Source organism: Branchiostoma floridae, chromosome 4 (genome assembly GCF_000003815.2).
Source record: "Branchiostoma floridae strain S238N-H82 chromosome 4, Bfl_VNyyK, whole genome shotgun sequence".
NCBI lineage: Eukaryota > Metazoa > Chordata > Leptocardii > Amphioxiformes > Branchiostomatidae > Branchiostoma > Branchiostoma floridae.
The window spans coordinates 12,167,903-12,194,988 of NC_049982.1; the positions used below are offsets into that span (position 1 = coordinate 12,167,903).

Below are 27,086 nucleotides of genomic sequence, written 5' to 3' on the forward strand. Positions count from 1 at the left end.
ATACATGCCGTTACAAATCAACAGTGACGAACTGTGATTAGAATGTAGAAGTGTACATTATAACCTTTGTCTATCACCATGTTGATGTCATCACAAAGAGTACAAAAACCCATGTTCTAGCTCTATGCCTAAGGATGTTTCGTACGGCAGGCGTGCATAAAAAAAAAAACATTTGTCACGTTCGCGTAGAAACAACGGTACGAATTGGAAGGGATAAAATTTTCCTTTCAATCTCTTGATAGCAGTTGAGTCTATGAACACGCAACGTTACGCACAAAGTGCGACAGGAAACGTCATCTGGGACCCAAAGCCTTGTTGGGCATACAGACTGGTACTTTACGAGCTCTGCCCAAGGGCATTTTCCCGCCTGTTACGTCAGTTTGATGACGTGACTGATCCTCCCCGAGGCATCCTGTATGTTTTTTCTCACGGCTTTCATATAATTTCATCGTTAGGAACGCATGCAGAGCAACCGAACTACTTTAAATTTGTGACACGCCTACGGGTAACGTATACTTGCAAAAGGTCATGACGTAAAATAACATTCAACTATAAAATGAAACGGTAGCCTAGGTACCATCCGATCTCTACCGGGGGTCCTTGAACTCACTGCCCGAGTGCAAGGGGCCCTGGTAGAAATCGGATTGCAACCAGGTTTCGTGTTTTTTTGTCTGTGAGTGACCCGCATGATATTCCACCTCAACAGTGATAAAATTGTTAGATCTATGTCTGTTTTGTTTTCGAACTTCTTGTCTGTTCAGACTTCTTGGCTTTGAGATCAGCGCTCACTCTACATTTGAATCTAACATAATGATTTTTTTCAATACGGAGCATTTTCTTTTCCAGTATTAAATGCATTGGATTGACTTAAGGAAGACGCTTGATGTAAGAAGCTACTGGAAGAATACTCGAAACCTGATGTAAGAAGCTACTGGAAGAATGCTTGAAAATAACAGCACATGACACCTATTGTACTGTAATTGAAATAAATTTTATTCTTGTTAAAAGAAACATATGAACAATAATATTAATGAGTATATACACACTGTACACTTTGATAACTAGTTCTACATAATAGATAATGATGAATACAGCAACCAGCACCGAAAATACACCAGAATGCCAAAGAAAGAGACCAAAATTCCAGAAATTGTCTCCCAATCCCCCTCAACATTAGAAAATACAGCAATGTCAAGCAAGTAAATCAAACAAGCTATTAAAACATTGTCAGGAGATGACATTCATCTTAAAAGTCTAGTAACAATTTGTTACATGTCTACAAAGTGAGTGAATTCCACAATGTCCCAACTTGTGTTCACAGGTCTGACTGCTGACTGTCTCCCCTGCACTTAGGTGAGGGGAAAACTACAAGAAGGGTTCCACTCGTGGGCATTTAAAATTCTTATCTCATGCATAAAGCATTCCAGTGGTATGATGTTGTCTATGTCCTATCTCAAGCAGTGTATCTACTATTGCTTCAGAATATGCTGTGTAAAGGTACATGTGTATGCTTAAAAACAACTATTTTTTCCTGAAAGGTTTACTGTTTTGTTTTCCAACACAGCACGCACACCACACAACAGTATTTGCTACAATACACATATGTAAATCAGGCAATTCGCAATTCCAGCACACCTTGCCAGAAAAAACAACAGGCATGTTCCACTACATTGGTTTTAAAATTCAAGTGACACAACAACTATAGGTCAATACATGTAATAAGGCCCCCCTCCCCCTCTGGCTGATGTCTGGCAAAGGATGCTGGGACTGTTTCAGAGATGGTTTTGATTTTGAGGAGAGCTGCCTTGTCACAGTCGGTCAACAACTTGGCAGGGCTTGGTCGCACCAGTAGGGGGATACGTTCCTCATTAGAGGAGTGCAATACATGCAAAATTAGTAACAGCAGTAAGGCAAAAAATTATCTATAGTGATAAAAAGGCCTGCGGGGATTATAACTTTACAACATACTGTACTAGTACACTGACTTTGGTAGCACCAAACGAATTCCCTGATTTAGGGTATTATCTATCAATTTATGCTGCCCTGAAGATTGGGTTAAATGCCACCCTCCCTTACACACTTGGTACTGAGTGACAAATAATAAGATAACAATAGTAGGGCTGTACCACCAACCCTTACTGGTGAGGGAGGGTATATTGATAATGGCACAACATAAAACTTAAGCCCGGTAAGGCATTTTTCTATTGCATAATTTGCTGAGACAACTTATTCAAGTTTTCCCTCCTTAACTCTACTAGATATAATCACAGCACATGGAATGTAAGGAACTACAAATATCCTGAGAGCTGACAACTCAGCTGTCATAGGTTAAGGGTCATCAGACCAGTCAAGACAGTTCAACTTCAAGGTACACTGTTCATGGGACATTAATGACAAAGTGAGCTATTGTCACATCTTATCTTTGTGAAAGTTGATACCAAGTACTACAAAGTGGACCTTATGGAAGCTTTTCATTCAGTGGCCAGATAAGAAAAAAAGAAAAACAACAGAACCGGATTACCATCAAGGGATGTTGCTCACTTGTACCTATGCAATAGCTTACTTGCTTCCTAGATATAAAGGCTGGTCAAATATCAAAACAACACACTAGTATATGATGCAGTTTTCAGCACAGACTCATACAGTGACACAAGCAGAGACTAGATTGTCAACTTTGGCAGGTTCTATAGGAGCTGATACCTTTGCCGGCTGTATTAAGCCATCAAAAACACTTCTGGATCTGTTCTATACAGTTTAGTTCAGCAAGTACAGTACATCTTAGCAAGTTACAGATTAGTTCTTTGCTGGATCCCCTCTCCTACGACATACAACTGATGTCCATAGATCTCATTAACAAAAAATAAACATCTGAGTTTGGTTTGGTTGTTACGACAACTGTTTGATGAAGCTGCTGGTGTAGCCGCAATCGCTGCTCGTGGACCCGTTCTCGTCAAAGTCCGAATTGGTTCCCGGGGAGTTGCTGCCATAGGCGTAGTCGGAGCTTGTTCCCGGGCTGTTGCTGCGGTATGCGGAGTCAGCTGTCAGGGTCGGGCTGTCCCCACCAAACTCCACATCAATTTCATCTGGAGAAACACATGTAGGAGACCAATGGTTATTACAAAAGTCGTCAGAATGCCTTCAAGGTCTTAATAGCATAAAGAACAATGTCTACTAGTATATGTCAAAGGCTAAAAATCTTTGAAATTGAAGAATTGAAGAACTTCAATAGCAACAAAGTTTTGCAAATCCTGTCACAAGACAAAACTCTGGTCCACTGGGTTACAATAACAGGCTTTCTCAGGCAGCACACATAACAAATCCATGTTTTCCACTGAGCTACCATTACACCTGGTTGATATAGCTTTGATTGTGTGGATTTACCTATGAAAAATGATACAAGCCGTTTTTGTGTGTTCTGAATGCTGAGCAGACAACAAGATCCAAGTTAAATTTTTCCAGATGGACATTTTTGCAGTGTTGGCCCCAGTTACTATCAAACACCTTCCTACCACCTGGAAACCATTCTAGGGGTAGCCCTCCACCACAAGGGTCATCAGGCACACTTTTAACATAAACAGCCTGTAATTCTTACCCAGGGGACAATGCATTCATCAGTAATTGGAGAACATATTGGTGCACAGGAAAACATCATAAGGAAGACTGGACCAGGGATATAGAAAAGACATATATTTTAAATTACTACTTAGTTGGGTCTTCTTCCACATGATCCTGTTTCACGGTTTCAACTTTTGCAATGGACAACATAACTCCTGCACAGAAAGTCCCCGTGGACAGGCCTGTCTGACAGGTGTCCAGGATTTACAACCTGCAGAAAGTTAATCTGACAAGATGTCAGGGAGAAAATACACAGCCCCTTCAGCAAATGTCTTCAGCCATGTCTCACTTCATTTTCCACAGTCAATCAGGGCCTCAGGGGAGCTGGTGGGTGCATTAATTATTCTGTTTGGGTGTCTGTGCACTCGTATAACACCACATAATTTCATGGTAAAAGCTTTAATGGAAAGTTTTTAAGCTTTAATGGGATTCTTAAGTTGTACCATTCAAAGAAAACAGAGAGGAGGCCAGAGGCAAGGAAATCATCACCACCAAGCCACATGATGAATGCACTGTGGTTAATGCCCAGATCAGGACCTGTTTAATCAGTTCAGGGCAAGGCTGCCTGAGTCAAAGTTCACTAGCACAGAAATACTGGTAGTCTCGCTGAATGTCAAATGTTAAGTTGCATCCACCACAACTTGAAGCCTCTCTGCCATACACAGCCACAAATATGCTGAACTAGTTGACATTCATGGTAGGAAAAAAACACAAAATGGCTCTCTGGGTTCTAACCACATGAATAATTGCTCTATATTTGCTACCAAACAAAATAAATCAATCTGACATGTTGACTTCAGGGTTCGTTGCACCTTACACCAGATTATCCTGACCAACATTGACGGAAAGAAACCCTGTAAACCATTTTGCCTTCTTTTAAGTACTACCTTTGAAACATACAGGAAGGGGCAATTCACAAGTAGAGGAGAAACACCTATAAGGGCTCAAGGCTCCCACCAATCAAAACATACTTTTTGCTGTCCTTATCTTACAATATTGTTCAATTTGTTGTCTCATTTGTTTACTTTCAGCTTAATCCCCCAGACTTAAAACTTGGCATATGTTGTCAATCAGCAAATGATACTGAGCTATCTGCTTTGTACCTGGGGTAAAGAAAAGACTGACTCAACTCTGAAGTGGTGGCCAAGTTTCTACAGTAAATTTACAGCCTGGTGGTAATGGGGGGAGGGAGGGGCAACCAAATGACTTGTTTTGGCACCTAGCTGTTTACAAACTGTGTCTTCCTGTTTAATTTCCACTCCTGCAGGACACATGCTGATTTATACCAGGTAGTGCTTCAAGGCAAGGCAAGACAAGGCAGAGCTGTTATTCCTTGCCCCCCTTGATATGAAGGTATGGTCTTAGCCAGTTTGCAGAAACCACCTTGTTATCTGCACGATAGATTTACTCAGTTTTATTTATTCATGAAATGCCCTCCACCTTTTTAGCATGGGCAACTAGGCATGTGACAGTGATGCATTGGTCCTCTTCTGGTCTTTGTGTCACAGTAGGCAGGAGCAATTAGCCAAATTTATCCAGTACTATCATGGCCAGGCAATATTCACTTACTTCAAAACTTCTCCCTTTAAATTGATTTGAGTAAAAACATCATGGGGATTGTGATTAGACATTGCAGGAAATTTAAATCACAATGCAAAGGTTGAATTCCTGTACAGTGCCTTGCTGTAGTATCTATTTGCTCATGTATCAGTTTCAAATTCAGGCTGCTGATTAATAGTTCAATGGACTGGTCAGAACGGCATAGGAGCATTTTATGTAAGGTCATGTATATAATGCACAAGTGCCTGAAGAGACAGCACACTGGAGAAAACATCATATTTTTCAAGATGTCAGCAGCTGATGTCTGCTGTGTGTGTTTGTGTTAGCTGGTCTCCCTGGAACATGGTGATTTACTGGGGGGCTTTTCTGGTCATTAGTCATCTGATGGCCACCACTCCATTGCCCAGTATGTTTCCACCCCAACCCTGGCCTACTGGTAGTTAGTTGGCTATCTTCATCTCAGCTAGCATATCAAGTGTAAATTGTGATACAACACCTTTAAATTGTACTCCTTGGTGAGTTATGAGGAAAAACATGTGCCAAACACTGTATAGAGAAGGCACTCTCAGTCTTGCAAGACATTACACATGTATATATGGGATGATGGCCTGAGAAACGTCAGAGTCAGACACATCTCCAATAAACAGGCAAACTTTCTTTTCTTTGATATGCTAATGATGATAAACCAGTCGCATCTTTAGGGCACTTAACTTGGGGACAAAGTGGCCTCATCTGATAGGTGACTTTTTCTTTTCTGTACATAATTCCTAAAAAGACCTATGTCACTGTCAGTGTATGTCCTCCCATGAAAGGTTTTCCAGTGTCAAGATGTACAACCAAAGGGTCAAAACCTTTTCCTAAAGCCTTTGCTGACTCCATCAGGATAGTTACCGTTCCTGTAGGAAGAGAGCCCATACCTTTGTGCACATTCATAGACTGGGAACAACATGCGTGACATGCCAGACACTCACAACTCAAACACTAACCCCTGGTCCCACGCTACCATCTATTTTGGACAGGTCTCATCATGACGTCAAATTCTGGGAGATATTTTTTTTTCAGAATAATCAAAACACTGCCCAACCCCTTCCTTCTGAAAGACACAGATTGCAACGTTGCTTTAAGGCATGAAAAGTGATTTTGCTGCTTGTTATTGACTGAAATGGGACACTTGGTGACAGAGCGTGCAAATTCATTTTGTCATGGACTGTCTCTACAGAGGCTCATGTCCCTTTTTCATCACTGTCAACTGATTTTCTGTGGGAAGATAAGGTTACTAGAAAGCTGAGACCAATGTCTGCATCATGCACAAATTGTAAATAAATCTTTTGCCTCTTATGGGGCAGCTGAAAATTTGGCATAATGCAGTTTTTCCTCTGATGATTCCAGTTCAAAGTTGGTATACATGTGCTTTGAGGTAGCTCTTGTTACATTCTGTTCTGAAGTTTGTTCACTAGCACCTAATCAATCCACCCATCCTCTCCTCTGGCTACCAGGGATTATCTGTTCCCCACCTCCCAAGTCCCAGAATAACCCATCCTCTTCCTCATCAGCAGCAAACATCTGGCCTGAATAAATAAACACACACTTCTATGGGCTTGCTCAGGACAATTCCTTCCTATCACACAATTCCACACATCTCAACAATTTTTTCCCAGCGCTGTCTTCCCATACGTGCCTAAGATTCTGGCCTTGCTGGCTTGCTGATGTGGACTGCTGATGTGTCTAATATTGCTGTGGTCCAAAATATTTGAACAGCTGACAACCAAAACAACCCACATGTCCTTTGAGAAAATCACAAGACTCCCCAAGACTTTTCAAGTTGCCCCTGGAGCTTTTCCACATCAAAAGAACCTTTGAAGACCATGCTTTTTGATCAAAAAGACCTTGAGAAAAAAGGGAATGGGGACAAAATTTCAAGGCACTGCCCCTTTGGTCAGGGAGGTGACCTTTTGGACACATGATCTGGTCTTTTCACTCTGTTCCCTAAACTTTACCCACTGAGTATAAACAAAGCACCTTACCTGCATACCGATGTGGTTAGGGACAAAAACCACCTTGTTCTCTGGCTGTCCCAAAAGGAAAAATGTCAGCAACTTGGCCAATTAGCATATCTTTTCCAAAGAGTCCAATAGCCCACATTTCAACTGCTGCTGTGGCCATTGCTAATGAATTTACACACAACTCTTGGTTACACAGTGTCAATAACAATGGTGGGGGTCTGCTGCTGAGTCATCTGATTTTTTCTTGTATTATTCATGGCCTGATGTGAATGCTTCTTTAGAAACCAACCCCTGTTCCCTGACAGAAGTTAAAGACCTTGTTTGTCCCCAGTGTTTGCAGGGTCTCAGCTAGCTGACCCGGTGTCAATCACACCCCTGTACCCCTGATTGCTCAGGCTGTAAACACTGCAATACCAGCCAAAATTCCCATACATAACCATACATAACTGCAAAAGTATGTATCTAAAATACAAGATTTTCATGAATACACATCCATGCATTTCATGGAAACTGATGGATTTTCAGGTGAACTAGAATCTCTCACATCTGACATCTTTCTTCCACATGTGCAAATTGTCACTGCCAATAGGGGTCAGAGCACATGACTGACAACCTCGACCTGCACAGAGGAGACACACTGAGCAGGGACCTTCATAAAACTGTGTACGTGGTCAGCCTTTTGAATGCCAGCCTCATACATTTTGATTTCTTTTCAGTTCTAGCTGCTCAGCAACCTTAAGGACATGAGTAGCAGGCACTTGACTGCTTGCTTTATTCCTGAGTTGGGGAAACTTTCCCAAGTTAATCACTGGCTGAGCAATATAAAGAACCTCAACAGACCAGACTAGAAGTTGTTAACAGACAGATTCTATTCTTAATCAGTTAATGCAACCATCAAGTATGTATATCTTGAGCTTCTTCATCATTTGAACTGTGTACATTTGCTGACAGGAGACCAAGTCAGTCAAATTTACCACCAGCTAGCAAGAAACCTAACACCTGTTGTACTGAGGACACACTGGCTCTAGTTCAATTCTTCTGGGTGTCCTGCATTATTTGTTGCACCTCTACTCATCTGTATAAGGCAGGGCTGGAATGTGCTGGCAAATGTCTCCTTCCTGTTTACTGGCACAGAGATTCCCCCTGTCTCCTTGTTTCCACAACATGCAGGGGGTCACGTGAACTGACCCATTCACTGAAGACCCATCCCCACTCTACCAGTTCCTAGGAAACCTGACTGAGCCATGATACCAATTTTGGCTAAAAGGAAAGCAAGGTATCATCACAGGTTTGAGTGATGGCGGATACATTTTGTAGACCAGACTTTGGCAGGAAGAGGTCCTACAATCCAGCCACTGGCGACGGAGCCTTCAAAGCGAGGTGTATCAAAGGAAAAGTTGGGAAGGAAAACACATCAAATCATGCATACAAACACCATGTTTTCAAAACATTAGGTGGGGGCAACCAGACTGGACTTCCTATGGCAGACAATTTCCTTTATCAGTCTAAGGGGGGTAATTACTTGCCTGACAACCTGTCAAAGAATGGTATGAAGAGTTTCTGCAAGAGTAGTTTATGGGATCAACAGTGAACCAAGGAGAACAGGTCAGAAATACTCCATTTAAAATGACAAAATTTCTGCCCGAGGCCAACCTTAATCTTGTTGTGGTTTGTGCTAAATGCACAGAAACTACCTGCCAGGTTAGTGTCGGGAGGTACCACTCTGCACAAGAAGAGGGGGTAGCAGCCTTACCTGAGGAGTCGGATCTGTTGTCAGACATGGAGCCCGTGCTGTCATGCCTGATCTTGCGGTGCAGCATCTCCAGTTTGCGCTTCAGCTGCCGCTGCTGCCTGAACAACTGCTCCCGTGAGCTCGAGTTTCTCCTGTTCTCATCTTCCAACCTCTGGTGGTGGGAACAGAAGGAAGAATTTGAAGTTTTGATGAGAACTTGGAGAAAGTTGTGCAAATCCCTGCATTCTTTCCAAGAGATTCTGCTAATTAATTTCTATGCAAACCCACATCCTTCTTATCATCTTTCAAAGAAATTTTAAGCAACCTCATACAACATTGTCAATGAGATATGGGACATACCCTAATCTCATTTTTGGCCTTGTTGAGCAGTCCTAGTGTGGTGTGGCGTGGTGTCTCTGGGCTGAGGGGGATGATCGCTTTTAAACGCTCCAGGCAATTCCGCAGGTGGGCACGTCTGAAAAACACCAACAAGACACACATGAAGTACAAATGTACTATATCACCAAACAGTCAGAAATATGTGGAGAAAAATTCATATATGGTTTGACTAACAAATATATATTCTAACCAATAATCTATCCAAGAATTGTATTGAAACTGCCCTTTGCTATAAAAAAGACAGCTGGTTAGTCAAGAGAAAAGTGTCCTTATTGTAACTATGGGAACCAATCTCTCAGATGGACTAATCTCTGTCAAGGAGAAAGAATGAAAAATCTTTCCCATTCACACAAACAGCTGTTACCGGTCAATAACCCCATTTCTTTTATTCTGATGACCTCTAAAATGAAGTATTTAATATCCTTGAAAGACCTGGTCTGTGACGTTTGTAAATACAGTTTTTATCTTGGTTTCAAAAGAGTGCATACATGAAATCCATTTGTTATTAATACCATGGTGTCATTGCACCACTGCCTGGGACAGACTGCTGAACTAGCTTCAGACCATACATGCCCATAGATTTGAAAGAATACAGTTTTTTGTTTGTTTCTGGAGCTTGTTTTATAAAATGGGAGAAGGTGAGCCAACTTCATAAAGGTGAGCAAATGTGAAGAAAACTGACGGAAAACCAATGAACACCTGTCAGTATGATTTCAATAATGTGCATAGTTAATTCTTTTCACCTTGGGATTTACAAATTTGTTGCACTGTTGGCTACCACAGACTTATAAGTGTTATCATTAACAACTATGGAATTACAGATACCGAGGACAGCAAAGTCCATAGTTCAATCTAAGTAGAGCATCCCATCCTTGACCATTAGCTGGACTCTATGCCATAGGGCTTTGCTTGTCCATAGCAGAAAAGGAATGGTGGAAGGGCAGAGGACAGGGTAATCCTAGGTTACTGAACCAGAATCTAGAACATTTCTATAAATGAAACATGAAATCAGTATGCAGATCTCTGATTGCTGTAGAGGGCAGATCCTGCATGGTATTTTTCGGAATACAAAGCAATCTCACAGGATTTTCTAATTTAGCTCATGCAAATCCCTTCTCCTCACATTGCTGATAAAAACTGCATCACAATCATGCTGTGCAAAAGTGGACTAGAATTCAGGACAAACTCTTCACATTGTCACCCATGGTGGTAACATGTTAAAAACATGGTATTTAGTATGATCCACAATCGCCTGCAAAGTAAGGACGAAGACTGCTACTTCTCCAGGTTGTTGGACTTCAGTTTTGAACATGCATTGGTAATTTCACATATATTTGTAATATCAAAAAAGCTCCTTGATCAAAATCAAGGTCCTTCCCACACAGCATGGTGTATGAGCCCCTTTGTAACTGTTTCATTTGATAGATTTCACCTTTATCTAAGAGAATTCCATTGCCTCAGACTTTTAAACCTTGAATTTGTAAAGGAATGCTTTAGCATTTACATTTTTCATAAATGGCTGTTGTTTGTTTCAGTTCTAGAATCTTTTTAACTCATTGTATTTGTGGATGAAGCATCATTCACTAAAATGTATCCTATATAACAACAAAGTTTCATGTCATTCCTATGCATCATGGTGTATTCAGATGGGCTTTCCCGAAAATGAACTGGTGCATGCTGGGATATGTTTACATCAAGATGCCCAGCTGGCTATGCCCCAGTGCATCCATTTGTCATTCTTGTTCAATATCTCCACCATGCCACTGTCCCCCCTGGAGTCCTGATTGGTAGCAAGGAACTTGACAATAAAGGTAGCACTTCTCTAGCCTGGGTACCATCCGATTACCACCAGGTTTTTCAGGGCAGTCAGGTAGTAATCAAATGATTATCCCAGGCTAGCACTCTCCTTCCTCCAAAAGAAAATGCACTACCACACTACCAGTAAAGATGATACAAAATGTTCTTGACGAATTTTCACTTTAATCCCATCTATTGTTTGCAGATAATCTATTTCAGCTCCCCAGGATACAGTAAATCATTAGACAACAATGGATTAGATGTTGTTTCATTAGATGTACTTTGCATCAGAAAAACAATCATATACACCATAGACCAACAACAATATGCTTTAACAAACAGATCCATTAATACCAACATTGTCCTGTTCATCCACTTTTGAAATCCTACCATTGAGAACTGGTTGGGCAACTCTATTTGAAGGAATAGATAAATAGACCACCGGGACATAGAAAATACCAGTGGGAATACAGATAATCTGAGTCAGGTGACATCTTTTTTTCCAGTCTAGTAGTCTTGTTTCTTGGGCAAGAATTGAAGATAATTCCATAGTTTGCAATATTTGTAAATAGATTCTTCAATCAGGGCTGGGGAAAATAGAAGACATGTATGATGTAGTATCTATTCTCTAAGATAATCACTTAAATGACAAACCCTGCCAGTGACATGGTTTCCTTGTACCAAATAACAGATGAGTACATTTATTATATCCAATATCTCTCAGGCTGACCAAGTATCACTTGGGGATAAATCCAGCTTGACAAAACGGAAATACTGGGTTTCCACTGAAAACCCTATCCAATTTCTTCTCCCACTGGCATGCAAACTTCCCATCAGTGTGACAGCACATGGGAAAATCATGACAAATAACTGAATATTCCCATCCCAGAGAGACTGCTGCCTACAAATAGCCTAAAGTTGAAAGGTTCAGGATCACAGGTGGCTCCCAAGACTGTCTAACAAGACTTGACAACCTCATGAGATTTTCTTTCCAGGATGCAGAAGAACTGTGAAAACAAGGAGGTTACCTGGAACTGTGTACATTCAGCACCTTCTGGCATTTTTCAATGGAAAAGGGAGTTTTAGGAAAATATTTGTCAATCAAGAAATGTGTAAATCCTCATCCAGATCCCCATTCATTTTGGTAGTACAAAATGTATAGAGATAGGTACAACCATTTTTTAAAGAGTTAGCATGCATATAAATTGATCCCATTTTGTGAGGGTATCCTATACAAACAAAATATAGAAGTGCTATAAGAAGTGCAAGACCCAAATGGATTCTTGTGTTAAAAGTCAGCGCTTATATTGCTGGGACTGGGAAGGCCAGAGGGCCTCTTATCGCTTGCACTGCTTGCCAGGCAAAAGGGAAAATTTGTAGAAAATTACAGTCATTTCTGCCTCCCTAAGGAAAGACAAAAAACAACAATCAGGTGTCCCAATGAAGCGTAAATGTCATAAGTAATGGGGCCAGGCTGGGAAGGTCAGTTCCCAGTGGCTGCCAACACGGGGGAGTGGTTATTAAGTTTGGTACTTTTTTACTGGTCATGCAAAAGCAGTAACTTAAGGATATGAATTGATCCCCTTTTGCCTTGATCTCAACACAGGTGCATCCCACTGTAACTATTCAGCAGCAGTAAATTGCATCCCAGCACCTATTGTATAAAGTATCTATTATTGAAGAACTGTCATTAGCCATAAGAGGTTTGTTGGGAAAGCAGCTACAAAGATAAATATGGTATAGTCTTCCGCATTGTAATGAGCTATGTGGTATACATGTATGGTTATGGGGGCATAAGTCAGCAGATGGGGAATGGTGATAGCACACTATGTACCATCTGCAAATACTTGTTGTGTTATTGGATTCTGCTGAGAGATGTCACCTAATAGTTTGACGATGGACAGGACACCTGGAGACATTAACTGGGTCATCTACCTGCACAGGAGAATTTGGCTGGACACACCCAAGACTGCTGACCACAAAAGAAGCAGACAGGCACTCTTGAAAGGTTCCAATACAAATAGATCCAATACATGATGGATCATCATTCTACCTGCATGAGATAGTGGTATCACTGGTGATCTAACCCAATGGCAAAAAATACATATACCTCTGCAATATACATTTGTTAGAGAACATCTCGAAGATAAAGTTGGATGCCAATTTTTTCTTGTTTAATAGCAGCAAAATTTGACACATTCCAGTAAACATCTTGTCTCGGTCACTATTCAATATTGATATTTATGCACACTCAAATCATTCTTTTTTATCTTGACTATTTAGACTTCCTTATCATAAAAATCTCTTGAGAATGAGTATTCAGGGAGCTATGATTGGAAAGATACGTATCATACTTGCAACATAAAATAACACATATATAATTACAGAAGATGACAGCTCAGTTTGGAATTGGCCCTTTCTTATTTGTCATGGATTTGCCCACAGGATGTGGGAGATTAGACTTTTTAAAGTCGTAATTGAAAACCACGCAAAAGACAGTGAAACGGGCCACATGTGTCCAACTATTGTATTTGCCCATTCTTCCTAACCACACAGTTCTAGTAAGTCGAACACTACAACCTGGACAGCTGTGTAAGTCAGGGATCTATGGTGGATTTCCTGGCCATAGGAGGTGGCTTTCTCGCATGGTTTGACAAGGTTCAAACATGTATGTTGGGCCGGCAACTTCCAAAAGGTTGCGGTGTCTAACCACAGTCTACAAATGCCCTATTCTCACGACAAGTTACCTGTCGGGATATGACGTCATGAAAGGCTGCAGTTACAAGTATATATCATGTAATTAACATACTTCTATTCTAACATTCTGTTACTTATGGGGCTTTGTGTGCCGATTCACAGATTGCATGTTGTATGTTAATAGTTGTATGTGGCCTTGGTCTGAAAATGGCTACACTGACAAGGGTAAAGGAGCAATCCTTGCCTATCTGTCACGGAGACAAACATCACAGTGCTCCTTATTATTATTTACTGGTACTGCTCAATGAACTGTTCATTACATAGGGGTGAGTCATTCTAAGGCACTGGCAGATTTTCAGGTAAAACAGGTACAAATGAATACAATCAATTCAGTCAGGTGTTAATGATGTTTATAAGAAAGTGTTCTAAAAATATCCAATGATCAGACATTATTCTTATATTACAATGACTGATAAAAGACTACATGACATGCAATATCAACACCTAAATACTGCTTGCTTTTGTATGCATTCTGTTGTGTAAATAATGTTGACTGTAAATACAAGGCCACAAAAGGTTCAGATAGCAGTCATCAATATTGAAATAGGCAGTTCTTGGCACAAAGAGCCAGTCATCTTAATTGTGTTATGATAAATCTCTAACAACAGAGAAGATTCAATAGAAAGTACCCATGTGATCTATTTGAGGGTGTTCCGCTAGAAGATCTATTCTGTTCTTAAGTAAGGCACTGGAGGTCTGATGCTGTATAAGAGGATTAAGGTTCAGAGAATATCAGCTACAGTAGACTAATACATCCCCTAAGTGATCAAACTTATTAAATCTCCATCTGATTCATTTGTGATTACAGGTGTTCTATCTACACAATGAATCCTTGTCATAAAATAAGCATTTTAGACAAAAAGCATCGGCCGAACCTCTGACCAAGGCTCAGAAACCTAAAGCTGCGTGTTACCATATTTTCTTTGAGTGAAAATTGGCTGGATACCACTCTAGTGTCTACATCACCAGCAGGACATTATGAAGCCAGAGGCCAGTTTTGACCATCAATGTGGGCCACCTACTGGACACTGTGCTACAAATTATGCTGGCAGTGCTTGACACATATATTGGGTCAAGGAAAAATATACAGTGCCTCACGTTTTCTTTTCAGCCTGACAATACCAGTTGTGAATTTTATACCAATGGTGATAGGGATAGCAAAAAGCTTCAGTATTGCAACCCCACGATATGACCTTGAATGCCATGGGAACCCAGGTATTACGAATCCACTTCTTTTTTAGTTTACAAAACAAAGGATGTAAGAGCCGTAAAGTTACTTAAAGTACTTGAATAGCACACAGCAATGGAAATGGGCACACGCTGGTTTGGGGTTTTTATTGGATAGTCCCCACCTAATAGAATGGCTGGTTATGGTTGCCTTCTGTCTGTCCTGTTTGTAGTTCAGTCTGGAGTAAACACTGGACCATCTGGGGATAAGACTCTGGGCCTGATTTAGCTCAGCTGGAGATAAAACTTGCTGGCACGCAACTTTGTTGTCTCCTTCCTCCTAGGCAAAACACAGCCTTAAGAATTTCCTCTCAAGCCTAGAATTCAAAGGGTCAAGCTAAAAAGCATGGTAAGACCTTCAAAGAACACAATGAACAATGAAAGTTCAAGATGTGGAAACAATGTTTGTAGCAATAAAATCACTTGTCTCCTGTAAAGGTTCAAAAGGACTTTGCCATAATGCATAGAATGCCTCCTCTCCTTTTGCATCTGTTGAAAATCAAGCTAGAGACGAGAGACAAGGAGAATTTCTAAATGTGGGGAAAACTCTTGTCACGATAACTTATTTTAAACCCTCTTTCATATTATGTTACTTGGATTATATTACTTGCACATGACACTCCCTGTTTTCAAGAGGCTGGAATTTTGATTGAGAAAGTGCATGGCCTGCAAACCTTAACTGAGAAGCTCAATAACATTTTAGGCATGTTTTCTTCTGTCCAACTTAAATGCAACTTAGCTCTTTTCCATGCTGACATTTGAAGGTTAGGTGTAGCATTCAGACCCAATCTTGATAAATCTTGGCACATACCTTTTTTCAGTGAGAACACAGCAAAAAAGATGAAGGGGCCACAGTTATTTTGAAATAATAGAAGAGCAGAGCACAAAACCCTGGTAATCTGATCCCTAAACTTGTAGCCTAATGGGGTCAAGGCATCTGGTGTCCAGAGCAGTTAGTCATCTGGGTTCACATTTAAAGGGATGAAAAAGCCACATGGCCTTGAAATGTTTTCACTGTGGTGTATACAGCTATGTGACAATGTGCTATGTTACCTCAAAAATGCTGATGGCACATATGTCAGCACATTACTTTGTGAAATAGTGTTTACCTCAACATATTATTGTCCTAATCAACCAATAAATCATGTTTTCCACAAATGCGTTTTTATTGTATTGTTTGCACAGCCATAAACATTGTCATGAACAAAGTGTGACTTAAAAAAAACACAGAAGTAAGACAATGAAGTTGGACTCTGTGTCAGATCACAGTATCTAATACATTGCCATAAAAGTGCTTCCTTCTTATTTCTGAACCATTTATCTCACATGTACATGTATATCATCACAGTCATGACCTACATTTGTACATGTAGACAAATTTTCTAGAAATTCCAATTTCTACAACTGAGATTAAGTCCAATGCAACACCCCATCGACCACTTTGATTCTCCCACAAAACATGACCCCAAAAGCAGAGTTCAGCAACAGCAGCATGACTGGAATACAAAATTAGGCCTGGCTGTTTTGTTTTGATCTGGCTCAAGCCCAGAATACAGGAACTGACTGGACCCTTTGTAACTGGAAAACAAATATGCAAGTCACTGGCATGTGTGTGTCCATGTTTTTTTTTTGTTTTCAGGACAATCACAAACAAGTGCTTGTTCTCGACCCAAAAGGAAAGGATCTAAAATGATATTTAAAAGGGATCCAAACTATTGATATCTTGCATTTGTCTAAAGTACAGGGAACAATAATGCCACATATCATTCTCAGAAAAAATGCATTGAAATAGAAATGATATGGTACAGATGCAGTTTTGATAGGGGCCCCATCCTTCCATCTGGATTAGAGAACACAACATCTGGTCTCTTCCTGCTGCAAAGGGTGTGCTCCCATCCTGTTGTCATGACAACAGCAAGGCAGGCAAATTGATTCTGCTGCTGCACTGATTTACTAACATCAGCCCTATGGGCATGTGCAAACATCCTGGGAACAACATGCTTCAAACATTTTAATACCAAGAACATTGTCTGCATGTGTATGTAGCCTGGGAGCAATATGTTAGGCTTTCTGGTATAACACCATTCCAAAAATCACAAAACTCAAAATCATCATCTTGTATCCAATAAAAAAGACTGGGGTTTATCCATAGTATTACTACGTGTCCTAATCAAATGAAAATCTGCGTAAGCACTTGTCATTATTGCCATAAGTAGCTTTTTGAACACCATTGGAACAGAATGAAAATCTACTTTTATTACTTAGTGCTGCTGACCTTTACCCCTGCATAGAGCTGTGGGAATAGGACCTGACAGATCTAATTAAATCCTCATGAATCAAGTTAGGCCCTATAATGCACAGCTTCTCCTGCTCTGATAATAAAGGGGGCCTGGGAGTCACGTATCCACTCTATTTATGGTCCAGTCTTTGATTCGCTAAGAATTGCTGCAAGGAATACCAAATGTTCACTTCCAATACAAATCTTTGATTACGAGTGCACCTATCAATTACGAACCTCCATATACATGCAATTCTGTAATTACATCCAGGAAAATTCATCCTTGCCAAGGACAGAGAAATAATATCTGATTTACTGGGTATCCGGAGGACATGTTCAGCTGCATGAGCAGTCATTTTCCACAACAGGGAGATTACATTGCACCAGATTCAGGGACATTTGGTTAAAAATATGGCAACATAACATCTGCTGCTGGTTTGCCAGGTCTGCCTTCAAAAAGGGTGGAAAATTCTAACTGGTCTGGATAATTTGATCATGCTGAGACTTGCTCAGAAATCTGTCACTGAATACAGTCAACAAAGTTCTTTGTGATGTAATGGGGCAAATGTAATTAACCATAGGGTCAATGATGATGACAGTACTTGGCAACACCTCCACAAGGACACCTTGTGGTAGACCATCATACTTTTACAAAATTCCTACTTATTTGACAGGACTGGAGCTAGTATGACCAAAAACCTTGTCTCCTCAAGAATGAAAAGAACTGAGGTTCTAACAGCTGGTACATTGACAGGACAGTGTTGTTTGTTTAGGTGAGTGAAGTGTGCAGGGGAGGAGAAGTAATTTGGGAGTGGTGGGGGAGGGACACTCCCAGTATTCACAGAATAAACAATGCCATAACTTTACCAAGAAAAAGAAAGTGCAACTGTCTTCCTCCCCATCATCAATTTTATTTTCAAATTACCAATTTTAAGGTATTGAGTTTTATGGTTTTAAACAGAATTTGATCCAACTGCTCCTGGGAAATCGAATCCATGTGGTACTGTTACCATGGAATCAATGATTGACATGTATTCAAAGATCACTGAAAGACTGAGCCTATGGGCACTGAAGTTCTGCTGGAGGTATTTATGCATATCGAAACTCTGCCAATCATAGAACTGCGAATCCTTTTAAAGTATAAATTCCCTCTGGGTGCCTCAGCTATTTCTGGCTGCATCCTGACACCCACCTTTGCCTCAGTTCCCAGCGCACTCACGTGAGACACCAAAACAAAACCATGTGACCAGCACTGAAAAGAAATATATGCCTGAGGGCTTGACCCCATGAACCGTGACAACCGCAACTGGCTTCTGATTGGTTGGCTTTCAGATGACCTATCACAACAAAGTGACATGGGTACAGAGCTAACACAATAACATCAATTTTCTCTCAGCACTACCATTGTTCAGGGTCCACGATCAGTTGCAGTGAATAGAAAACGGATAACTTGCCGTTGGTACGCAACATACAAACGACCAACAGTGTTTGAACAGTGCAACCGAAGAACGGTTCCTGCCATTCTTATCGACCAATCAGCAGCGTTCGTATTGACAACACTTTTTTGCGCTGCTGAAAAGAGAGTAATGTAATTGACAGATAGGTGGGACAAGTGGTCAGTCATGCAAACACACCCAAACACTGACCAGTCAAACAGGTAACAGCTGGATATATGGAAGCCTGGAAAGTGGCGCTCGAAATTTGTTTTGATTCCTTTCAGAGTTGCTAGAGCCAACTGCATTTCCCCCACTTTGGCACAACACAGCTTTCGTCCTCAGGCAACAAGAAGCAAATGAAGTATTACTTTCCACAGGTAAGACGATGGGTACTGACTGCTCTGAGAAAGTAATGATCTCCTTCAGCAAATGTGCCTCCAACCAGTGGGCACACAAATTTGCTAAACCAGTATTTTGGCGTTGCTCATAAAAGTTTGTGCCACACTGGAGAGCGTCTTGTTTTAATCCTAAAAGAATGTACAGAATGGCTCTCCAGGTCTCAAAAGACAACCCCTTCTTTTATATCTTGGAAATCCTTATCTCCACAAGCCCTGGTTTGCTTTTCCTCCATAGTGAAAGCCTCCACAAGCAGCCAGGCTGATAAGGAGAGCTGATAAAAAGAGACTGTCCATTCAGGACTCCCCTTTACAGGTTTGTTTGTGCTGTTCCTTTCCCCAGAAGGAAATGGTATCCACCCAGTCACAAGACAAGGCATTACTTGTCTGTGGCAAATACATGGTAACCTACCAAGATTTTATGCATGTAACAGTAACATCTTTGTAGATCAAAGACAAGCCAAATGCAGCCATTGACTGAGTGATTAAAAAAATCATACCAGATACAGTGTGATGTACAGTGCACATAGGCACAAGTTATATACTCTCTGGAAACATGTCTCTTGATTCTGCTTTCATTCCTCTTTTGCAAACTCTACAAATGAAATAGGGCCAAGGATAGAACTTCACCAACTCCTACACTGCAGTGTCCAGAATCCAGAACAAAAACGGGGGAGGGGCAGTCTTGCCCCCTGCAGTGCCCATCCTCCTTACATGTGGCATGCAGCTTTGGGAATGTCATTTGACCTTGGGTACCCAGTGGGTGACAGACCCTGACCTTCTCCAATTATGCTTTCTTGGCCAAAATAGCATTCTACATAATCAATGAGACACACCCCCAATACCAGAAAATGTTAAGTATTTATATATGCTATACACGAAGTCTGGCACTATTTTGGATATGCTTCTGCAATTACCCATAACCTTTGGAGATAATCCTAGGTAATGAATATATTAATAGAATTGATAACGCAAATGGAAAACATATGAAAATTGAAATAAGCTAGGTCCCAATAGACCTGAGCAAAATGTCTTCCTAATTTTGAGAAACTACTTTGGCACTGCAATCTGCACCCATCTCCATTTACTTCAGTGTACCTCAGTCTAGTCAGCTGAAGTAACTCACATCAATTTTGAAATTGTATGGAATTTCCATGTGTGCAATATAAACATAAATATTATCTATAGCTATTCTGTGAACTGCCATCAACACAACAATATTTGCATATTTTCAAAGCAATCATACAAAAATCATCACCCAAAATATCATGTGCCATTGAAAATGCAAAATATGTGCCCCTCAGATCAGGTAAACCATCAAGTGGAGATGACTTTCTACCCATGCTTTCAAGAATGCACATCAATCCATGCTAAATTATTCACGTTTGCAGAATGGGGCTGCACGGGCATTATCCCATGTGTGTGTTCCTGACAGGCACTGAGGATAATTTGCAGCACTAGACACTATTTCAAATGATCGGAATTTCATACGCAAACAGTTTTGCCAAGTCTTTTTTTACCCTTTAAGACATGTACGGGCATGTTTGAAGCATGAGCGATACCAATCTGACTCCTGTCATGTGGGCAAACAGGTACATCTACCAGGTGATAAAAGACGCCCGGTAATCCCCCGCCAACACATGGCTCATGGTACAGTCCCTTACGTCACAATACTTCCCAGTATTTACAATTGTAGTTTCAGTCACCTCAGTTACAGTCCGAAGGAATTTTCCAAATCTTTCACAGTGGCCAAATGGTGGACTAAATCATCCTTTTTATGCTAATTCTGACCCGTTTTAGATACCTGGACTCCTTCTGTGCCATCGTAACCCAAGCCCACCCCCTTTGTTTTGCGGTATTTGCTGTGCATACATCAAGCCTATTGAGAAGTGTACCCCAGCTATGGCGGACCCAGCAACGGTAGAAACGGATGATGTGCGGCTCACCTGTTCTTCTCCAGCTCGTTGTGAGTGGTCCGGCTGCAAAAGGACAGAAAATCATTGAAAACACAGATGGACATACACCCTGCCCTAAAGGTGCAAAGGACAGGGCCAAACTACATTTGTCTTACTGAAAGTTGGCATGGATCCAAGGTTTTGAATTAGTACTTTACTGCCATGTGATTTAACTAATCAGCATAAACAGGCATGGCAGGTTTGGGCAGGTGAGGTGGCAGAGATTTTTTGTACTGACCACATTATGACAAACCAAAAATGTAACCATGGAAACACATTAATCAATAGTTTTGCAACCTTGCAACCAAAGGTCATACCGTGATACAGACAACAGCAGACAATCCTAACAACAGATGGGGCAACTACACTTCTCAGATTGTACCTGACAACAAATATAGAAATATCTATATTCATTCTAGAATAAAGGTTGGATGGCTAAAAATGTCGAACAGGGTGACAAAACTGACAATATGATATCTATTTAGCCTCATATGACTACGTCCACGGTCGACCGCAAGTGGTCTGGTCAGTAGTAGTCCTTGAAAATGTCAACTCAAAGTCACGTTCATTCCAGAGACAGAACGTCACAATCGTCGTGGAATACAACCAGACAGTAGAATTTCCTGTGTGTGGGATAATTTCTGAGGAGACGGGACAAAAATGGGTGGAGGACAGTGACGTCGTTGCGGCAGGAAAAAATAACAACACCGTTCTGTCATGTGAGACGGAGGCCATGTTGGGCCCCTCAGCTGATCAAAAATACAGCACAAAATTCCGTAAAATCCCTGCGCCTCAACTATGGTATGTTAGCAGGTTCTCTTAATTTCTACGGTAACAAATTAATTTTACGGGAATAGGGCAGCTTGGTATGAAACGATGACGTCGTGTCGGGCGGTTTTGGCGCATATTTTTGGCACCGCAATTAACGTTCGGTATGACAGGAAAACATCATGGCGCCGGCCAGAAATCGCCCACGTTGGCGAGAAGATCCAACTTTCACAACCTTCTCCTAAACTAACCTTCCCAAAACATTCTTATATGAGCATTGGTATTGTTAGAACAGAGAGAGTGGGTTTCGATCTGTCAGCCAAAAGGGACCTGTCAGATTAGGCCGGGTTTGGTCAGTGTACGCGTGGCAGTGTTTACATTTTTGGCGCCCACATTTCCAGTGCCAAATTTAGCCGGTGCCGATCCTACGGATTGAGCCGGGGACAGAAAAACCCACCTTGACGCCTGCGATCGGCGCGAACTGCTGGAAGACTTGGTCCGCTTCCTAGGGGGGATCTCGTGTGGGTATGGCAGGGTTGAGGCGTACCCGTGCTCCGCTTCTGAAACCGAGAGAGATCAGGTTGACATTTTGCAGGCGTATTCCACAAGTTGGATCATGGAAGGACGACCGATAGAAATTTACAGCACACCAAAAATAGCGTTACAAAATAGCACAAAATATGCCTCTTACCCCGCTCTCTACGTTCGAGGAATTCGGCTGCCTCGAGAAGAGTCGCGATTCCCATCATCTTGACAGAAATTTCTGTTTTTCGCCACTTTGAGAGCGAGATTGTCGTTGTCCTCTGCGTTTGTTTACCTCCGGCTACCCTGGTCAGATCGTCTCTGGGTCCTGGGCTGCTGAAACAGACATGCCCGGATCAGCTGACATGCCAGCTGAACGATATCCAATAAGAGAGCTCAATACTTCAGACAAGCAGATCGTCGCCGCAGATACACCAATAGGAGTGATCGTAACAGCTAAAATTGGATCTGCCATAGGAAAAGCAGCCAATCAGAGAAGAGTATTTGATCTGTTTTCTTTCTTATGTAAATGGTCAGCTGAGACCAAGTAACCGGTGTAGCACTAGTGTGTTGCAGGCAGTGAATCTGTGATTTTCCAGGTATGTTGGAGAAAAATACGCGATATAATATTCTTTTAGTAAGTGGATGGTCTTATTTTGAATCAAAAACATAAAATGAAGCACCACCTTGAAATCAAACCGAGAAAAAATCCATACATTCTGCCGTTGTGTTTGAGGGATGATAAAAATGGTGAGGCAGATTTGTACGCAACACCGGATAACGTCATACCGTGGCGGCCATGTGTGACACACGTGGATACTGAGCCCCCGCCCAGCTGACACCAAAACAAGTCGGACCATCAGTTGACAGAGGAAAAATGGCCCAAATTGCGCTACGAAAGTCGAATCATAGCAACGTTAGTTTAACATTCTATAATTCTAAAGATAGAATAACGTATTATGTGACTAGAAAAAGAAGAGGAAAAAGAAATTCATGACTGGCTATGGTTGTCACGGGAGGATGAGTTACTCCCAAGGCTGCACGGTGTTTTCCCGTGACGTAAATGTAAACATTTCGTTTCGGAGAGAGGGAGCCGACATGATATCAGCCTACTCACGACCGGAAAACATACCCGGAACCCACCCTGTCCGTGTCGGGTCAGGGTTTAGGTTGTTTAGCATCGGGCCTTTCGTTGAAAGTTGTTTTATTCGGGTAAAAGTATATGGGCCATGGGATCAATGCAGGACTATGATTTGATCGAACTATATGCCTCCCGACCTAGTGGGGTGGGGGTGGGGGCACCGGGGCAGATTGTTTCACAAGTTCCACCCTACAAGCATGGGGACAAGGACGTCTTATCAAGGAGGTTTTTTTTAGCCTCCTTGGTCTTATATAACGTTCTCGATGGGGGTAACCATTGTTATGATCACCGCGATCTCTCGGCCTTGGTGGAATATCCAACAGTAACACTAGCGCGTGTCATGATCGCGTGTTGTTCATGGGTAGCACGAACAGGAGTTATGTTTCTAGATTATTGTTATCAATGTCCATTATTATTGCAAACCAATCAAGACACCATCTGCAACTACACGATATGGGTATTATCTGCAGCACCGATTATTAGAATTTAATTATGGATAGTCAGGAAACAACTTTACAATTTCCAGAAATCACCCGATGATATTCGATGCCCAAACCTCAATGAATGGTAACGTTAGCTGCTAGCTATCCCCTCGGGCATCATGGTGTCTCAAATGACAAGGGACCGTTCAGGTCACATGATATCTAGGTGTTGTCTATAATCAAGGAGCTTTTTGCTATAATCAACTGTTAAGACAACAGCGATGAACTACATCGTATATGAACCTCGCAACCCTTTATCATATAGTGTACTTTGCGAGCTGCCATTCACCCATTGAGGTAAAAATTCGCAGGGGGTGGATACACGCGCGGGTTATGTGGATAAGGACAGCTCAGTTGAAATAAACATCCTCGGGCATTTGGAATTTTGCCTACGCCACGTTTGACAACAACAAACATAGCCCCTAATTTTTAAACCCCGGGCATGTATTGACCTGTATCATTATCAGTCGGTCGCAAACAAGCCGGATGTCAATCCGTTCTGTTGCCTAACATTTGTTTTTAACTTTTACCCTCTGCTCTGGATTCACAAATTTCCCATTGACACATCAAGCTGAGGGACTGATCAGTATTTGCATTCTGTGATCATTCATTAGCTGAGTTTTTTATTATGTGGACAGTTCAACCAAGGAGGATATATGGCCTACTGGGTTCAACTGTCGTGGTGGTATTTGCTAGCTAACACATGAACGTGTGTAACGTGCAAGTGTGCCCTGCACACGGGGCCACTGATGTGATGTAGTAGTACCTTATCTTACGCGTTGACACCTGTCCTGTGCCGTGACTAACACTCACACCCCCTTCTTCCGTAAATTGTCCCGGATAGCAGCTTCTATTACGATCCTGCCTTTTGTTTGGCCGGAACTGCCAAATTGGACGACCAAGCAGTGCAACAGCCAGGTATGCTGGACTGGTGTTGTGCGTGCCTTCAGTCACGTTGTTTTGCCGTCACTTCCGCTGCATTTTCAACTCGATTAGTAGAAAACAAGCATAACCAAAAGCAATTGGTCCCGGCTTTTTGGCAACACCTTTGTCGATCCACTTGTCTACTCCCTAATTCCACATACAAGTTAACGTTACATGCACACAATTTTCTTCGCAAAAGTAACTTCCGTCCTTTCGGTGGGCGACAGACGTACCCTAGCTAATGATTTTATAATGCCTATGTGTGTCCTTTTCTTTCACTATACGATCTGATATATAAAACATTCAAGAGAAACGTAGCGCCACTGTGAAAGAAGCAAATCATCTGGTATGTGAGTAAAGCAGGGACTGTAATCACAGGTGTCTCGGGCTCCCCGTCTGGTCGTTTCTGGCACGTCTCCTCAAAAAGTTCTCTACTGATAATCCATCAGAGTACTGCGGTACACCTGTTTGGTTAGAATAACCGATTTTGGACCGATCGATAAATGGTATTTCCGCCATCCAATGTCACATCTGGTCACATGTGAACCAAAATTGGTGACACTACTAGATTTATCACACGGCGCCTGCCATGTCTAACGCTTCAGTAGGGCTGAGGGGATTGTTGGGATACTAGTAGTTAGCCACTGGTCAATGTGAGAATGTTAGCACGGTATCGGTGTTATTGTGACAAAGGAGATGTGAATCTTTGGGCGGGGGTGACAATATGTCAATCCCATATGGTCCACGCATTCTTGTACACATACTTCATAAGTTCGTTCCTTTAAATGCATGTCAAACTCGTTTCATTATATTCAAATCAACAAAAAAGAAATATCAAAAGACGTGCACTTAGCAGACGTGGAACATTCTGAACAACTCATTTTATATGTACATGTACTAGGAACGATAATGTCGGCAAGTTCATCCTCCACTAACTACATACAGAAAAGAAATCAAAGCCAATAACAACTGTTTTAGATTAGTAGTAGCTCAATTTGACGACTTGCATTTAACTTTATTTATGTTAACGTTAAGGATATCATTATTATATTGTATAGATCTACTATACCGTCTTATATATATTATCATTATTTCCTTTCTATGTTTCAATTAGCCTTTGGGCAAGAATTTGCAATAAAATTATCATCGATATCAAACAATCATAACTCATATTCTAACCCTGGACAAAGGAGTGATTGCGTTTGTGTTTAAGAAAAAGAACATTTTTTATTTGAAAACAAATCTAATGATGTGCTAATCATTCAAAATTCAATATTTTGCTGACTTTGTAGCTGTCCTCGCGTTTCTATACGGCGTGATGGTAACACTGATAAATCAACTTACAGACTACCTATTGATTGATTGACCAGTTGATCTATAGTTAGTCTGATAGATTATGGCAGGTCTTGTAAATCATCCATGGGTATGGATAGATTAGAATGAGGGGAACAAAAAGATCAGAATGATATGCAATGTATGGAACAGTAGTAGTCGGAAGGTCCTGATATCTATGGGATATACAGGCCTAGGGATGATATATTTACTGGCCAGAGTGCCGCTGGGAGGCGTGTCCGCCATGGCGCCTCGCTCGCGCCTTCCGTGTCATACTGCGGTCACGCCCCACACGAGCTTTATCCTGGCCCGGGGACGGTGCTATAGCACCGTTGTCAATCCTTTCGCTTGAGCCAGCAGTCACTACGGAGGATGGCACTCAGGGCGAGGCTATAGGTACCCATGGATCCATGGCAAACCGACATATTATGCATTATCTCAGAGTGATCTGTGTCTGGGCGAAGTACGATCAGCATCGTACCCCATCGGTCCCCGAAGACAAAGCAATACAGCTCATCATCGGCATGGTCTTCGACAATGTCGGGGGTTCTCAGCGGCTTAATTTTGATATTTCCCATTAGCATTAACCTTGGCTTTAACACGCTAGTCCATAGGTACCAACGGACATACCGTCAAAGCTAAACGCACAACTGTTATAAGATGCTCCTCACTCGACTCCTTCACCCCCACCCCCCACCCGCCCCCCATCGTCCACACAACCTTGACCACCTTTAATTTTACCCTGCTGCAGTTTGTTGATTTT

The 27,086-nt window shown here is 41.6% G+C and overlaps 1 protein-coding gene across 1 annotated transcript; it reads right to left on the reverse strand.

Moving 5' to 3' along the window:
* Positions 1-969: 969 nt before the first annotated feature.
* On the reverse strand, positions 970-22,777 carry LOC118413172 (max dimerization protein 1-like). The gene is made up of 6 exons (XM_035816373.1): positions 22,614-22,777; positions 22,380-22,482; positions 21,146-21,178; positions 9,271-9,385; positions 8,932-9,082; positions 970-3,083 (listed from the first exon to the last, which is right to left on the reverse strand). The coding sequence occupies exons 1-6, from the start codon at positions 22,669-22,671 to the stop codon at positions 2,887-2,889; spliced, it is 657 nt and encodes a 218-aa protein (XP_035672266.1). The 5' UTR covers positions 22,672-22,777; the 3' UTR covers positions 970-2,886.
* Positions 22,778-27,086: the final 4,309 nt, after the last annotated feature.

Bases quoted from the DNA above. Each gene is read 5' to 3' on its own strand.
- LOC118413172 (XM_035816373.1), bottom strand. From the start codon at position 22,671: ATGATGGGAATCGCGACTCTTCTCGAGGCAGCCGAATTCCTCGAACGT. The intron at 9,083-9,270 runs GTATGTCCCATA...TCCCACCACCAG, and splicing joins AGGCCAAAAATGAGATTAGG to AGGTTGGAAGATGAGAACAG. The intron at 3,084-8,931 runs GTAAGGCTGCTA...GTGTTTCTCCAG, and splicing joins CAACAGATCCGACTCCTCAG to ATGAAATTGATGTGGAGTTT.